The sequence below is a fragment of the Amphiura filiformis genome, chromosome 9 (genome assembly GCF_039555335.1).
Source record: "Amphiura filiformis chromosome 9, Afil_fr2py, whole genome shotgun sequence".
Lineage (NCBI taxonomy): Eukaryota > Metazoa > Echinodermata > Ophiuroidea > Amphilepidida > Amphiuridae > Amphiura > Amphiura filiformis.
Genome location: NC_092636.1, coordinates 35,433,637 through 35,452,515, shown reverse-complemented (window position 1 = coordinate 35,452,515; position 18,879 = coordinate 35,433,637). Strand labels below are relative to the sequence as shown.

At 36.3% G+C, this 18,879-nt stretch overlaps 1 protein-coding gene and 1 long non-coding RNA gene across 2 annotated transcripts; one reads left to right on the top strand and one right to left on the bottom strand.

Annotated features, from left to right (window-relative positions):
* Positions 1-1,105: 1,105 nt before the first annotated feature.
* Positions 1,106-6,347, bottom strand: LOC140160930 (uncharacterized). Its single transcript, XR_011860039.1, has 3 exons — positions 5,539-6,347; positions 4,398-4,469; positions 1,106-3,510 (listed from the first exon to the last, which is right to left on the bottom strand). It is a non-coding gene; the product is annotated as an uncharacterized lncRNA (long non-coding RNA).
* An 8,211-nt stretch (positions 6,348-14,558) lies between these two features.
* On the top strand, positions 14,559-15,485 carry LOC140160062 (uncharacterized). Its single transcript, XM_072183332.1, has one exon. The coding sequence runs from the start codon at positions 14,559-14,561 to the stop codon at positions 15,483-15,485; it is 927 nt and encodes a 308-aa protein (XP_072039433.1).
* The last annotated feature ends 3,394 nt before the right edge of the window (positions 15,486-18,879 follow it).

The window sequence follows — 18,879 nt, the reverse complement described above, 5'->3', positions numbered from 1 at the left end:
GTACGTCTTCCAGTGCTGAAGAAGTGACCTCGGATGAGGCACGAAAATTCCACTCGTTAGTGAAATTTTACTATTGCTTGTGTGAATCAGTTTTAAATTGTTCTACATAATGATATCTACTGAAGATATATTGCCATCTAATCTAATGAAACGGGAGTTACCTCATGAAACAATGCTTGTCCTGAAGATGGCATATTATTGACCAATTAAGCAATGCTATCTACTGAAGAAAGCATATTGCCCCCTAACTAAATGATATCTACTAAAGATAGCATATTGTTTCATTAGAGGGTAAATATGCTATCTACTGAATATAATACTGCGTGGAATATCGCCCTCTAATTAAATAATTCTATCTACAGAAGATATCAATTTACGTTCATGAAACATAGCATAAAAATGCTACAAAACAATGCTTTCTACTGAAGGTAGTGCATTGCCCTTTTTATGAAACAATGATATCTACTGAAGATAGCATTATTGCCCTCTAATACTAATGGTATCTACTGAATTTCGTGGATTTAATTTCGTAAATTTAATTTCGTGGAAACAATGATATCTACTGAAGAGAGCATAATTGCCATCTAATGAAACGATGCTATTTACTGAAGATAGCATTGTATCATTAAATGACCAGTAATGCTATCTACTGCAGATAGCACAATGCTATCTACTGAAGAGTGGAATTAATGCTATCTCCAAAATCTGTAATTTTCCCCTCGTTTTGCACACATTTTTAAATCAAAAACCCAAAACAGTCTATTTTAACTGGATACAGTTAAGTTCCCGTCAAACTCCACGTTTGGCTAAAAACGGCCAATTTTAAATACAAGAATTTTTTTTAAATCTCAAAAACGGAAAATCTACGTCGCTCGGGGTCCATAGAACGCAAATATGGTATATTAATTTATTAAAGTACATTTTCAATTGTGTAAAAAACATAATTTTGAAAAACACTGAGGGCATCCTCAGCAAATGTTACAATATGAGGGTGTATTTAAAAGTTTTTGAGCTTTCAAAACAAATCAAAGCAAACACACGAACTCACAAAAAATCTTAATTTGATATTATTTTTTTACAAATTAATACGAAAAAGCAAGTCACTTTCATGTAATGTTTGATTTGTACAATTATGATATTGGGTTGACCTTGAGATAGGCGAAAAAACCGGATCAATTAATTGAGAAAAAAATTCCTATCTGACCCCCGAAAGCGATCGAGCGATATAGCTCCAAGGTCACATAAAATGATAACAATTTCAATATGAAATTAAATATTAATCAAAAACCATGTATTTATACATTTATACAGAAATCTATTTAAAATCTGGATGTTTTCGTGATCCTAGCATCCTCTTTTTATGACATTTATCAATAGATATCCGCGAAAAATGCTTATTCCCAAAATTTCAGTTGATTCCGATCCGATTTTGCGTTTGCGAGTTATGCATGATTATGTGTATTTACTGCTCCATAGACAATGGGTTGTAATTTCGTTCTGCAAGAAGTTTTTTGTACATAAACATTATGGAGCCCGGGGTTTTTGAAGAAAAGTGGGGGGGTGATGCTGTGGATCACGAAATGCCCTTAATTTAACAAGCAACTTGTGTCGCTAAATAATTATTGACAATGCTTTTCTAACAATTTAAAGCCTTAATGTACGATCTTTTTAAATTTTTAGATTTTTCTTTTTTTCTTCTAAAATGATAATATGCAATCATTATGAAAGTTCCCAATACATTTGGACGCGAAAAACATTGGGAATTTGCAAAGAAACAACATCATAAACTTCACCTCTATCACTCGAAACATCTCGCACTATTTGGAATAGGACAGCGAGTGCGGCCTCAAAGTTAGTCTCCTACGCGGCCAGTTTGGCTACGCTCCCTCCACATGTGGAGGTAGCGTAACCAAGCTAGTTTTGTACGAGACTACGGTTTGCGATCCTGGCCGACATAAAGTCATAATCTAAAAAAATTATGACTTTATGTCGGACCAACAGAAAATCGTCCCGTTGTACTACAAATAGGACGAATTTGACAGTTTGCTCATAGATTTAAGTTAGAACACGTGTAAGTATTACAAATATGCCAAAAAATCGGTTTTGAAAAAAATAAAGGTAAATTCTGAAAAAAGATCGTACATTATGACTTTAAACACTTTTATATTTGGCGGCGAAAACAAAACCCTGTTCTGCGGGCTGACGGACTTGCCAAGTAGGGCGACTTTGTCAGGATATTTTTTTTCTGTTAGAGGCTGAATGGTCCAAAAATGTTTTTCAAACATATTTTGAAACTTTACAAAAATTTCATTCAAAATAATCCACATCAACCAAAAACGGCTGCTTTAATTTCATACAGCTAAAAAAATATGTCCTCAAAAGCTCTCAAAATGATCTGGGTTGGCTGAGCCTGTAGAACATTTATTTTTTGTCGCCTTACATCAAATCAGTTTTTGAGCATGACATTAGAATTCATTTACTATCAGACCATGAAATTATTGCTATAATAGCAACAACCAACAAAGAGACAATTGATATACATCATTATAACAATGTACTTTACAAATTGAACAAAATTAAAAATGGTCAGTTTTAGAACCAAAGTTATATGTTATGCAGCACATCAAAAGAGAGGACTTTGCAGGTGAGGTCAATGTTGAGTTCTGCTTTGAATGCATTTTGCAAGCTTTAAAATGACACCTCATTTGCTAAAATTGATCAAAGCATTCATATTTTATCGGTCTATTTTAATCTATATCTTGCCGCGAAGTCCCCCTTTTGATGTGCTGCATCCCATATAACATTTATATAAAATACAATTTACAATGGCAGCAAAAAGATTAGATGACCAGTATCCATACCCTTAGCAGTAAGTAGCTTATATATACCAGTGGCAATATTGTTCTTCTTGGGGTTAGGGGCTGGTATTTTCTTCGGAAGGGGGGGGGGGGGGTCCCAAATATACAGGGGCGGGTCATACATTTCTGGAAAGAAAAATAGGGGGGGTCATAAAATGTTTGATGACTAAAATGTAGGGAGTCACAAGATGACCACAGATAGTGTGTTTATTTTATTTCAAAAAGACTGATTTCAATTCAATTTTAGCCTGTTTAAGGGGTAAGGTGTATCGGTGATGGAGGGGGGGTCATAATTTTGTTGTTGACGAAATAGAGCGGGTCGCAATTTTATTGACGCTGACCTTTTGTAAATTTGGGACCCCCCCCCCCCCTTCCGAAGAAAATGCCAGCCCCCTTAGGAGTCATGATACATGGACGTGCACATGTAGTTATGTCAATTAATAATCAAGTTGAAAGTGAATTACTGCTATTTTTGTCATTATGCTTCGCTGTTCTGTATGTTGATCCAGTTTTCCAAGGAGATATTGTTCTTGGGTGTTTTTGAAGCAGTCCTTAAATGCTTGGAACATTGGATAGGTTTTGCTGTGACAGGTGGGTGCATGGTTGACTGCAAGAACTAGAGATAGACCAGGCGCAATCAGATACCAAAACACTGAAAAAGAAAGTAAACAAGCGAGTGATTATTCGAAAGGACAAATAATGTAAGACATATTTGGGTGCAATATTCCAGTCTGTGACTGGGTTCCTTCATGTCTCCATTATGGTCAATTTAGCTGGACCAGTAAGTAATATCAATATCCTTTACTGTGGGAGTTAACTTCTGGTTGGTTTAATTGAAAGCTAAGAGGAGCATAGCTACTGTAAAGATTTGCCTAATGGCGCAGATATATGGGCTCCCTTGACATAACTGGAATTTTAGACACAAGCTAAATGTGCTCTCCTATAAAGATCCCACCAGCAAATAAGGGCACCAACCCTTAATTCTTGTTGGGATTTTCAGATGTGGGAGTTCACTATTTAGACATAAAATTTACCTATGAGCCCATTTTATGTGAGAGGAAAAAAATTATGCAAAAACCTATTTTTCTCAACTTGAGAAATAGGCAAATATAACTGGTCTGGTCAAATAATAAGAAAAATGCTACTTTTAATCATTAATAGATAAATATATCACTTTCCTCAAATTTGGGGGTGGGCGGAATTTGGCCCAAGACAGAATAAGTGTTTTTGTTAGTGGGCCAAGGTCACTCGATTGACATCAGGGGTCATCTGAGGTCAAATAAGTAAAAAACTGCCATGGGCATGAAACGGCGGGTACAACCAATTTTTTGGAAGGTCAAAATTAGCATATGGGCATGAAACTTGGTGGGTACAGTCAAGATTTGGAGCCAAATTTTAGGAAGGTCATTTGGGGTCATCTGAAGTCAAATTCGTATAAGCTGTTGTATGGGCATGAAACTTGGCATGTACATTCGCGACAGCCGAGAACCGCCAAATACATGTGATCGCCTAGTATATCATTTATTAGCCAATGCTCACCAGGTAATTCCGAAGATACTTGTCATGGTAACCATGATAACATTGCCATCACATGCTTGCTGTAGTGATAAGCTGCAATAAGGAAAATGGGTATTGTTATAGGTCAGTGATAAATTGTGCTTAGGGGTCAACAATGGCGGCACCAGGATTTGTTTTCGGAGGGGGCATGGGGATAAAAGTGGATTTCAGGGTGTGCAAAATCAACCAATTGTGTGCAAAATTGCCACTTAAGATGGAAATATTTAGAGGCAACAAATGCCCCCCTTGCCACCCTCCCCCATAGTGCCTCCACTGGGGGTCAAACAAAATACAGCAAACTATAATATATAACTAAAATATAAACATCTCAAAAAAGTAACTAACCCCATTAAATAATGGTCATTATTCAAAAAGGGGCCATTGTATTACAAATCTGTGAAATGCGTTGGAAGCAGAATTTATTTCTGCGCACTTTGACACCTCATTTGATACGATAGCCCAGAAAACAATAAAACACTGGTCAATGTAATGTAGTGAGGTCCAGATATGAAAGTTGCAATTTACATACAAATTTTTACAATACAAAAACACTCAGATATCATTACACAGATTTCCTTCCATTACACGAAATACAAAATCAATACAATTTACTGTACAACTTTCAAATCTTGGATTGAATGGATTTAAATGTACGCTGTGACGCCAATATTTAGTCGATTGCTGCAAATGAGGCGACAAAATGTGCAGAAATAAATTCTGATTCCAACGCATTTTACAGATTTGTAATACAATCACCCGTTTTTGAACAATGGTCATTATTTAAGGGGGGTAGTTACTTTTTTGAGATGTTTATTTGATTATATATATTTTGTATGTGCTCGTTCAATTTTTCTGAAAATATTTTCCAAACTAGTTTTGCTGTTGCTTTCATATCAGATTCAAATTAAGAAACTAACGGTTTACAAAATATCAATTTAATGAAACATAAATTGAATTATTCAAAATCACACATTTAGTGCACTAACAGTGCTTAGATTGGTAAGGATGATGGATCATAAGAAAATACAAATTTTAAGGGATTAAATTATACAAGTAAGTGGTAAGTTCTTTTTATGAAGTCGGGGCAGATTAATGAAATTTGGGGTTTTGTCAGAGTACTTACCTGGTAGTGGTGTCCTGTCTCATTAAATCCAGCTGACCTCACTTAATACGGTGGCACAGTGGGTTGGGTTGGGTTGAAGGCATAGATGTTAAGTAGTTCGTCCTGAGGGCTCATCCTGAAGTATGTTGCTAATCCATCTACTTTTCTTGAATGGTCCTGGTTAGTGGTCTTTGTGTTGTACAGCTCATTGTTTGTTTCTCGTTTAAGCAAGCTTCACTGATTTAGCAAAACTATGATCTGACAGAAGAAAATCACTTACGAAAAAAAAAGAGTGTCAGTAAAAATGCAATGAAAACAGGAACAGGATGCTCCAACCACCAAGCATTGGACCACTTTCTGAAGACAAACAAAAGACAATCCAGGGAAACATAACACTTAGACAACACTCGTACTGCTCACCGTGTTTGCACTAAATGCTTCTCATGAGTAGGTTCTATGTACTGATGCAAAAATGCAGGCTGGTATCTCTAACCTAACCCCATCCAACCCTGGCCCTAATCCTAGTTCTAACCCTCCCCTATCTCTAACCCTAGCCCTAACCCCACATCTAACCCTATCCCCTGGCCCTAACCCTATCTCTAACCCTAGCCTAACCAGATACCAGACACTGAACTCCCGATCAATATATAGATCTATTCACTTCAGTATTTCTTACAAGCATGATGAACAGCAAGGATGTTATCTACGCATTATGTAAGCTGAAAAGGCTCAGGAAGTCGACATAGAGTGGGCTTCATACTCAGCAATTCAAGTAAAATGCTCCTACTATCCTCCTTCGCTTCCTCCTCCTCCTCCTCTACTCTTCATCCTCCTCCACTCCTCATCCTCCTCCACGCCTCCTCCCCCTCCATTCCTCATCCCCCTCCACTCCTCATAAATCGCCACTCCTCATCCTCCTCCACTCAGGGACAACACAAACACATACAAAAAATATAGAAATCAAAATACTGACCATTTATTGAGTCCTCTTCTGTCGTAACTCCAATTCCCGTCTCCACAAAGCCATCTGCACACACACCCCTACACACACCAAAAAAACAGAATAGAAATGTTAGTATATAAATATAAATACAGCTATGCGCACCCTCTCCCCCCTGCCACATCCCTATACCTTGCACTTAAACACAACATGAACAATACAACCACAAAACATACATAAAAACATAACATAAAACATGAAAACAAAAAACATTAACATAAAACAAACAATTATAGACAGACAAAGTGCACAAACAAGACAAACATACAAATAGACAGTAAACATGAAACATAAAACGTGAAACATGAAACATGAAACGTACGTGAAACATGAAACATGAAACATGAAACATGAAACATAAAACGTAAAACTAGAAACGTAAAACATGAAACGTAAAACACGAAACGTAAAACATGAAACATAAAACGTGAAACATGAAACATAAAACATGAAACATGAAACATAAAACATGAAACATGAAACGCAAAACATAAAACATGAAACAAAAAACATGAAACAAAAAACATTAACACAAAACAAACAAGGGGCACCGGTCGCCGACAGTACTGTCTTGGTGATATACAATAGCATTTGTACTGCACAATTGGTTGCAATTGTACAGTACAATCGGTCGGACAGGAATTTACTTCTGCAAGAAGTCAGAGACAGGAGGAAGACAGGAGGGAGGAATCGGCTTGATCTCAGGTAGCCATCCTGAGACAAGCCGGGAGGGGGGGGGAGCCCGGGGTGGGAGTCGCCTTGATCTCAGGTAGCCATCCTGAGACAAGCCGGGAGGGGAAAGTCGCCTTGATCTCAGGTAGCCATCCTGAGACAAGGAAACCGGGAGGGGGGAAGTCGCCTTGATCTCAGGTAGCCATCCTGATACAAGCCGGGAGGGGGGGAGTCGCCTTGATCTCAGGTAGCCATCCTGAGACAAGCTGGGAGGGGGGGAGTCGCCTTGATCTCAGATAGCCATCCTGAGACAAGGAAACCAGGAGGCAGCAAGCATACATAAAACATGAAACAAAAAACATTAACATAAAACAGACAATAGACAGACAAAGTGCACAAGCAAGACAAGAAAGACAAACATACAGATAGACAGTACAGACAAACACAAAACATACATAAAACATACATAAAACATGAAACAAAAAACATAACATAAAACAGACAATAGACAGACAAAGTGCACAAACAAGACAAGAAAGACAAACATACAGATAGACAGTACAGACAAACACAAAACATACACAAAACATAAAACATGGAACATAAAACATGAAACGTAAAACATGAAACATAAAACATGAAACAAAAAATATGAAACAAAAAATATGAAACAAAAACATTAAGACAAAACAAACAAGGGGCACCGGTCGCCGACAGTACTGTCTTGGTGATATACAATAGCATTTGTACTGCACAATTGGTTGCAATTGTACAGTACAATCGGTCGGACAGGAATTTATTTCTGCGAGAGAGGTCAGAGACAGACAAGACACATAAAATCAGTTAGGATGGAAGGAATTTACACACAAACACAAAACATACATAAAACAAAAAACATAAAACAGACAATAGACAGACAAAGTGCACAAGCAAGACAAGAAAGTCAAACATACATATAGACAGTACAGACAAACACAAGAGTAAGACAAAGAGTAAAAAGCAAGGGAGGAAGCCAGCTCAAAACAGACAATAGACGGACAAAGTGCACAAACAAGACAAGAAAGTCAAACATACAAACATACAGATAGACAGTACAGACAAACACAAGAGTAAGACAAATAAGAGTAAAAAAGCGAGGGAGGAAGCCAGCTCGATCTTGCAGAACCACTCCGAGACACATAGAATCAGTTAGGATGGAAGGAAGGAGTTAGGAAGGAGGAAAGACATGACAATGAAACAGAAGATACATGAGCACATAATGAACGCTTATTCAAGAAATGGGTTTTTTTTTCAATTCCTACAAAACAGCAAACCAATTACTTACCAAACTCTAGTGAAATGTGCTTAAATTAAAAGTCACTTTCTGTGGCATTCATGTTTTTACATACTTAGAATCCTTCACCATTGTCCCCAAGCGTTCACCACCTGTCATATTACCATTCACCATTGCCATCCATTCCATAACTGATATATTCATCTGCATGCATTGATCTTCTGAAATGTCAAGTTTAAGGTGTCAAATCACCCTTGAAAGAATTCGTTTTGAACAACAAAAATATTATTAGATCATTCCAAGTTCTGCAAGAACCCCAAGACGTAATAACTGTCAATGAAAAATTTCCTCAAACACCTGTCCTGTTTCCTTCCCTTTATTAATGCAGTGACAATAATAATTTGCTTTGACACATCTCTGACACACATAGACCGTCACGATGTGCCTTACAGAGGTAGGAAATAACTTTCTTTAGCAAACTACATGTATTTTGTTAAAAACTGTTTAATATGTACAACAACATTTAACATTTAGGGTGAAAAAGACAAAACAACCGACGTTTCGGGAGCATAAAAACATCCTTTTTACAAGGTAAAAACAAGAAGCACTAGTAGCTAGCACTGCAAGACATGTATTTTGACTGGCTTCTATTAGGACTTTTAGGGAGATGTCCCTATGGAAAAAATATTGTAAAGACATACAGGGCCACCTCTACAAAAAAAAATACCAAGGGCACTTTGCGAGCGTAGCAATTGAAAAAAGATTTTTTTTTGTGTGGTTTTTCAGTCAAAAAATTTCCAAATTTGCCCATTTGCTAGTGTAGCGAGCGAAAAAAAAATTCTTTATGCTTTCTTCCAGAAGTTTAGGAAAAGGGCCACTTTCTCAAAATCATCTCCCCGCCCAAAATTAATCTTGGCCACGCCCCTGAGAACATGTAATGGTCAAAATCGAGTGGATCAAAATACAGCACTGATAATAATCTGTACATGAAACATCATTTTGTAAATGTCAACATTCTAGGACAACAACAAAAGATGAAAAAAAAAGATATTTTACAGCTTTTTATTGATTTCAAGAGCAGACCAGAAGGAAGTCAAGGAACTGACACAACGTTCAAAATTAAGTTACACTAGATTAATGTGCTAAGAAAAGGGCTAAAATTATTTCTTTCCAAGATGACCGCCAAATTCAAAATTGCACCTTTTTGCATCTACTTGGAATTCGATTGTGCTAATTTATCACTTAATATCATATCTGTTTACCGTAATAAGGCACACCTTTGATGATTTGACCTCCTGTTAACCGTCAAATTCAAAATGGCTGCCGATTATCAGCTCATAGGAATCAAATTCATCGTATAGCCTTCATATTAGGCTATGATGATGCCGAGTTGAGGATTTAACAGTAAAACTACAAGTAATAACGATTTGGCCTATTTTTGACCTTCAACTCAACTCAAATCAAAGCATATTTATAACATGTTTATAACATTTTAAACAAATGTCATATTTCTGATTGATTTTTAAAACACCCAAAACTATATAAATGTTGTGTTCTTTTTCATCTAGGCTATCCAAAATTGGGCATGTATTTTGTTGTTTTTCAGAATTGTTTAGTATATTGCTATATTACTAGGCCTATATTAGAACAATCAGAAAGAATTCTACTTGAATTATAAAGGTACCCAAAATACTTCAAATCTTCAATAACATTATGTTAAAATGTTTTGCATCTATTTTTCAAAAATGTTTTTAGAACGGTATTAAAACGTTTTATACCCGAAAACGTTTTGCCGTGTTAATAAGCAACTCAATTTGAAGGTTCTACGATGACTTTGAAAATGTAGGCCCGTAGTACCTTTCCGAGCTGAAAATCGGTAGCCATCTTGGATTTGAAGATCAAAAACTATTCAACACGTACGCGATTCAGTTTGATCGAGAAAGCTATCGGTTGTTCTTACGAAAGTTTTCGAACAAGCTTTAATGAGAGTTTATTCGCCACTTGCACGGTTCCGCCATTATGCACTATGTGCGGGAGAGCCTCGAACTGGCAGCATACATGAATGGGAATTGAACCAGTCATATAACATTCTGTGTAAGGTTACGTAATTCTTCCTTTCATGTATGCTGCCAGTTCGAGGCTCTCCCCGCATATAGTGCATAATGGCGGAACCGTGCAAGTGGCGAATAAGGCTATACGACAAATTATTTGAAAATTTGACCTCTGTGCGCTGATACCTTATTTAATACTATAACCGGGCTTTATGAGGTCTGTTGATGTTGGTCTGGGGAACTAACTCAGGTAGAGACTTGATGTGATATACGATGAAAATACAAAGTTAATATTCCTTTTGCTTGAGTATGATATTTATTTGAGATCCTTCTTCTTCAACTTCCAAAACTTAACTAACTCTCAAAACACATTTCTTAACCCACATCACTTACATCCAATTTAACCATCCAATCATCATGTAGGAAACCATCACTTTCCTAGAACTCATCTCTATTGTTTTACCATGATACATTAACCTTGCTTGTACTATTAATCTTAAGAAGATGATGGGCGGTAGCTTCTTTTAAGAAATCATGCAAAACCACCTTATGAATGATATACAATTTTGTACTCGGAAAAGGATGAAAGTAACATTTGTTCTCTGGACGTCATCAGGGCGATGGCCTAGATTGTGGTTGTTCATAATCACTTAAAGAATTTCTTAATTACTAAAAGAATGTCATAATTATGCCAGGTAAGTCATGAGAACCAAAGTTGACTGACCATCGTGATTATTACTCATCAATCATCAAGGTTGCAAACATAGGAAAACATATACATTTCTAAAACATGTTAATTAACTATACAAAATAATTAGTAATCATTATCATAACCAATATATAAACAAAACAAAACAAAAGTAATAACAAACAGTTTCTTTGGCCTATGATAATACGGTAAACTGATATAAAAAATGGTGAGAAATTAACATAATTGAACACCAAGAAGATGCAAAAAGTTGAAATTTTACTCAGTGGCGGCCATTATGAATTTGGCAGCCATCTTAGAAAGAAATAATTTTGGCCCTTACAATTACATGTACTCGGATTTGTTCAGCACATCAAAAGTTACAACTGAGCTAAATTCAATGCTTTTCCGAAAAAATGGCACAATACTTCTGATATTTTACACGCTTCTGCAGGACAACTGTAATGGATAATCCGATGTCATGAATGTAGCGAAGTTGACCCCCAGTTGACCATTTTAATACTCGATACGAATATTGATGGTCAAAATTGCAGCGTAGTTGTGCATTGTACATATCAACAATTATGGCAATAACAATTTTAATAATGGGATATTATTATGCTGATCATAAGCTTATAGGCCTACCGTTTTATACAAGCAGTTTTTCCTGGCTAATCTTGTATCATCACCTATCACGATTACCGGCACTGACCGTACACACATACACAGGGTCTGTCACACACACGTCCTGTTGTCTACGCAATCTGATGGGCTTTAAAAAACCGCGCCAATATTCCTTGACGTCATGATAGCTGGATATTCCATTCGGTCACAGAGGGGGTTCAAGTCCACAGCTAAATCTGATGACGCATCGCGCATGCAACATTTGGCATATCACACGCAACGCCACCACTAAATTTACGCAAATTATTGATGTCTCTGATATTTTTTTTTATGTAGGCCTAGTAGGCTACCTCTTTAAAAATGGCCCCAACCGGTTGAGATGAGAAAATATTTATTGTTGATACGCCAAGACTGTTCCCTCCACAGACTAATAAGCACGGCGTATATGACTGGCAAGGGAGTCTAACCTGGACAGCGAGGTAAATAAGCACAGCGGCATTCGTCATCGGGCCAGTGTTTTTAAAATGCGTAAGAAACAACTTAATTTTAATGCTAATTTATCAAAGTTGCACATTCTAAGGAAGTCTGATTACCTTTTTAAAATAACCAAGTGGGCAGATTTTGGATGAAATTTGTTTTGTGTAAAAACTAAAGCATCCTATATGTACCGTATAAAAGAATAATATTGACTGCACAACATTATATAACTTGATACCCAGTTATTTTACAGTTGATGTCGTTTAGGAAAGAGAGAATTTGATCTCAATTTTATAATACGCCAAAATATTTATTGAAAAAGGCTGAAAAGATTGTGAAAACACCTCTGCCAAAATAAAATTCCCTTTTTTTTAAATTTCATATTAGGGAAATGGGGCTGGGTGAATTAGGGAGAAGTGGTAAATAAGCCGTTGCTTGCCAGGGATTTTGCGTACTGAATCATCATCTTTTTTTTGTGCTGTGTTTGCTATCTTCTGAAGATAGCATTTTAGGGCTACAAAGAAAATAAATAATAAATATATTTGTTTTCTTTATCTTTAATGATTTTTGTTATGATTATTATTTTGACTATCTACTGAAGATAGCAATTAGGTGCTACTTTTATAGTATTTTATATTAATATGAAATTTCTGTATTTGTGCAATAGTGGGCCTGCAAATTATCACGATGTGTTTTAATAATTTATTTCCTAATAATATTTTTGAATAATTTATCATTTTGTATGTTTTTGTGCAATAGTGGTTTTGATGATGTATTTTAATAATTTAAATATAACTTGTACATAAATCATATTATAACGTTTTATTGTGAAAGATGTATGGAGGATGTGTGTTGAGAGGGTGAGAGAGTTGAGAGTGTGACGGTATGAGGAAGAATGCAGGGTTACTATTTTATTTATTATATATATTTTGTCTTTTAGTAAAAGATCGTATTAATTTTAGTTTTTAGTCTATGTACACTAATATATTATATTTTAAATTAACTTGTGTTTGTTAGTAATATTTTTAATATCCACACGGACATGTGGAAGAACAATACTGTATTGAACATGTTTTTACCGTGTATAAATAAAGCTATTATTATTATTATTATTATAGTGCGAACCAATCAGAGTAAACGTTAGTAAATTAGTAGCCGTGCATAAATGCTGTACAATTGCACGGGCACTTTCCGCGCACTTTCGGACACGTTAATTTTACTTGCGGGTTGGTGCATTTATATTTGCTTGTATTTTCCAACATTTTTAGTGACAATTTTGTTATAAAAATTATAAACAAAAATCACGGGATTTTTTTACTCGTGTATGAAATAGGTTAATGCGTATCAATTGTTGCTCGAGATATTGAGATGTTGATGCGTCTAATGCACTCCCCTTCGGGGCTCGTGCATTAGACGCATCAACATCTCAGTACGCGACTACGCGTGCATTATTTTTGTACAATTTCACTCCGAACAAGTGATATGCATTTATTATAGCTTTGCGTTCGGCCAAGTTTTTGCTTTTGCATTATTGGGCTACAAAGAAAATAAATAACACCTGTATTTTTTTGTCCTTATCTTCAATAATTTTTTTATGATCATTATTTTGACTATCTACTGAATTGGGTTATTTACCGTACTGAATCATCATTAGTTTTTTTGGTGTTTTTTTCTGTTTTGTTTAATACCAGCCATGTTTTGCATTTTTTCCCCATTTTTTCCCTTTATCTTCCTGATAATCTCTGCTATATAAGTGCTGTTCAGCTTTTGTCATTTTTGGTCAGCTTTGTCATTTTAACATTTCTTTATAGCTTATAGCCGTTTTGCCCCGGGATTTTGCGTACTGCCCCGGGATTTGGCCCATTTCCAACATTCAATTTCTCGCTAAAGTCATCGAAAGTATTGTTTCCTCAAGATTCAAAGACTATCTAAATGAACATCATATGTATGAAGACCATCAGTCGGCTTACCGAACTGGCCACAGTACAGAAACTGCTTTACTTAAAGTTAAAAGTGACATTCTATGTGAACTCGATAAAAATCATGTCGTCGTCATGGCCATGCTCGATCTGACGGCGGCGTTCGATACGATAGGCCATACCACCCTCATCAGTCGTCTTCAAACCACGTTTAATGTTTCTGGTCCACCTTTAGACTGGTTTAAATCATATATAACTGATCGTCATAGCCGTGTGTGCATTGGAAACTGTTTTTCGGATAATACCGATCTGGACTGTGGTACCCCAAGGATCCATCATGGGACCTCTTCAATTCACTGTTTACATCTACCCGATTGGCAGCATTATCCGTAATCATAGCCTGATGTACCACATATATGCTGATGACACACAAGTGTATACATCTTTTAATCCAAAAATTCCATCCCATTCTCAGCTGGCTGTTGATCGTCTGCAAAACTGCATTCTTGAATTAAGCAACTGGATGAAATCTAATAACTTGAAACTAAACATGGACAAGACCGAGTTCATTATATTTGGCTCACCACACAATATCAATTTCGTCTCCTCTTCACTTCATCTTATGGTTGGCGATACTGTTATTAAACCTGCCACTTCAGTTCGTAACCTTGGCGTTAAACTTGATTCACCTCTATCCATGAATGACCATGTATCTGGACTCTGCCAAACTCTTAACTTCCAACTTCGCAATATTGCTCGAGTCAGGCGCTTCCTTGATACTGACTCATGCCATCACATCATCCGTGCACTCATATTATCTCGCCTCGACTACGGCAATTCTCTCCTTGCTGGCACCACCAACATCAATTTATCCAAACTGCAGCGTATTCAAAATAGGGCGGTGCGTCTCATCTACGGCCTCAAACGTCGTGACCACATAACCCCATACATCATGGATTTACATTGGTTGCCCATCAGGGAGCGTGTCAACTTCAAGATCCTCACCATCATATATCAATGTGTCAATGACATAGCTCCACTCTACCTTCAATCTGGAATTCATTCTTACACCACATCTCGTCATTTACGCTCTTCCATGGATACTACACGGCTCTCCATTCCTCCCACAATCAAATTAGCTGGTGATAACGCCTTCACTTCCTTTGGTCCTCGAATTTGGAACAACCTCCCATGCAACATCAGGGAGGCCCAAACACTGGCCAGCTTCAAAAAGCTTTTAAAAACCCATCTTTTTCCAATTTAATCCATTTCTTGTCATTGCTATTTCTTTCTTTGTTTTCTCTTATTGTAATGCGCCTAGAGCTAAAATTGTATAGGCGCAATATAAATCGATGTATGTATGTATGTATGTATGTATGTACTGAATCATTATTAATATTTTGCATGTTTTTGCGGTGCTTGCTATCTTCTGAAGATAGCATTTTGGGGCTACAAAGAAAATAAATAATAAATGTATTTTTTTCTTTATCTTTAATGATTTATTTTGACTATCTACTGAAGATATCAATTACGGCGACTTTATATAAGACAAAAGGTAATTTCTACCGTACTGAATCATCATTTTTTTTGTTTTGTTTTGGGTTTTTTTGGCTGTGTTTGCTATCTTCTGAAGATAGCATTTTAGGGCTACAAAGAAAATAAATAATAAATATATTTTTTTTCTTTATCTTTAATGATTTTTTTATGATTATTATTTGGACTATCTACTGAAGATAGCAATTACGGCGAGTTTATATAAGACAAAAGGTAATTTCTACCGTACTGAATCATCATTGTCTTTTTTTGTTCTTCTTCTTCTTCTTTAATACCAGCCATGTTTTACATTTTTGTTTCCCTTTATTTTCCTGATAATCTCTGCTATATAAATGCCGTTTTAAATGTTGGTCAGCTTTGTCATTTTAACATTTCTTTATAGCTTTGCATTAGGCCAATTGGCTATTTCCTTCTAAGCGCGCAGCCAATTATAGCCGTTTTTTATGATTATTATTTTGACTATCTACTGAAGATAGCAATTAAGGGGTTGTTTGGAATGACAGGTGAGTCAGGGGTCAAAAACAAAATTTTTACCTTTTTGACCTCAGCACATGTGTATGTATGATCTGCCATACAAAAATTAAAAAAACAATACCTCAAAGTATCATTTTTTAATGTTCTTTGTCATAATCACGCTTTTCTACAACTTTCATCTGTTTGTACCGGGCGCGTGTCTGTTGCCAGGTAGGCCTACATGACAGCATAGACACACGTTACAACCTTGAATAATAATACAGAATGACGTTATATTCTTCTTAACCTATCTTAGAACTGCCTATTATTTCAATTGTTATACTGTTCTGGTTGGTTTATTGCATATACTGTATAGAAATTATGCAATATGACGTCGAGCATGACAGAGTCATCTTCATTCAAATAAAATTCAGGTACCCGTAAGGTACCACGGAGCAATTCGCACGATAATACAATAAAACAGATGAAAGGTATGAATGGTTGTGGAATCGAATTGCAGACCTGTCCCTCTGTCACCTTAGAACTGCATCTCGTAGGCAATGGTAGGTAATAAACCAACCGGAACGATATAACAATTGAAATAACAGCATGTCTTGGTCTCAATTCAAGATGTGCAATTTGGACACACCTACTCGTTGGCTGATTTATACTTCAACAGTTCCTCAAAGTGATATCAGAAAAGCCACTATCTCATTGTTCATTGGCCCGCAGTATGCGCTCGCCCCGGGGCACTCAACTTTAGAATTGATGGGTATATGTGCCTACATTTTGTACAAGCGTCGCGAAGTAGGCGCATATCAGTACAAAACGTTGGGTTTTTTGTATTTTTTTAAAAAGGGTCAATTATGTACAATCAAAATGAAAAAGGGGTCATTGGGTATAATATTTTGAAAACTGAAGGTGCCTGGTCATCGGGTATGAGTCGGCTTCAAAAGAGGGGCATATATTGACAGGCACATACCGTCACCTCTAAAGTTGATGCCCCCCGGGTGCTCGCATTATATTTTGTTCATGGCTCGGCTTTTTAAAACTCCCACACATCACAATAAGGCTATTGAAAAGTGTATAGAATAGCTAATGATAGACTGGTCCCTGCGATTAGTCGCGGACCCGAGCGACAATATAGTAAACACATCGAGTTTATAACACAAGTGACAGTAGTCGTGAATTATGGAGGGTTTCATTGAACTTCTACCAGCAAAATATGGAATAATACTAACACAAGACACCAATCGAGATGATGATACCAGCCATAATGGAAGGCTTGTATTTGACCTTCTTATGAATCCAATTTCGTGGCGAGAAGTTAAAAAGGTAATGTATATTTCAAGAAATTTGGGTTCAAAAATTCCGTATCAGCTCGTATCATCAATTCCGTAATATGGCGTATAGAGGCACAACTTGACAATAAACTGAACTATTTAAACGTAAAGGACGCACTGGATACACATAAATTTGTGTTTCCTTGCTGGCGGAATAGTTGTAAAACTCTTTTTGTCAAAAAGTTGGACAATTTATGAATTATGATTGGCAAAATAGCGAAAGGAAATAGACTTTTCCAACCATGTAAAACTACACTGGGTTGTTGACATGGTCGACATACATTAAGACATACGCATGTTCCTAAAGTAGGAGGTAAGTACTATAATTAATTGTTTAAAGTGCTCAACATACCAGCAAAAAGTCATAGGGTCATCAGAGTACAGGGACTTTGTGAAATACTGGGTACAAAAATAAAGTGCGTGAGCCGATATGCAACATCAAATATAAAAGCCGATTTACATAATTTCCCATGACCTTACAGAAGTGATCGTGCTCAAATATAAAACTATAGAGTTTGGTCCTTGATATGCACCATCAATTGTGTACTTGTGATCAATATTGCTAGGCAAACAATCACACCAAACATGCCAAAATCCTCCCATTTCTCCTCCATTTACACACATATAAACCCATCCCTTAAACTGGTATTTTGCGTACTGAATCATCATCTTGAACGCGTGTTGAGCAATGTTGTTTTGAACATTATTATTTTGCATATTTTTTGCTTTGTTTGCTATCTTCTGAAGATAGCATTTTGGGCCTACAAAGAAAATAATCTATACCTCGAATTTTTCTTTATCTTTAAAGGTCCAAAAGCATTGGCCTGGTCAACTGGCAGGTTTGTGCAGGAACTAAATACCAACAATTACTAAATGTTTATACTAGGATTTGGGTAGGTAACCTTGTCCTTATCACAATGTTCTTTTAGATGGTCAGGACCTTGGCGAGTTGGACACTTGTATTGTCATGGATTATGTTATGCCATAAAATGATGAACTTGTGTAACACTTTATGTATAAATCCAGATGTGCTGTTAACCCTTCAATGATTTTTTTATGATTATTATTTTGACTATCTACTGAAGATAGCAATTACGGCGAGTTTATATAACATAAAGAAGAAAATATATACGAAAAGATGTTTTAACAGATTCCGCATGAAGTACTGATTATTTTCTTTGTAGAGCCTAAATGCTATTTTCAGAACAGAAGAAAAAACCATGAAAATAATAATATTCCAAATGGACATTTTTAGGCCTTAAAAACGTTTTATTCTGATTTTGTAATCGGCTGTGCAATAAATACTTA

Excerpts from the sequence above, each read along its gene's own strand:
- LOC140160062 (XM_072183332.1), top strand. The coding sequence starts at position 14,559 with ATGGGACCTCTTCAATTCACTGTTTACATCTACCCGATTGGCAGCATT.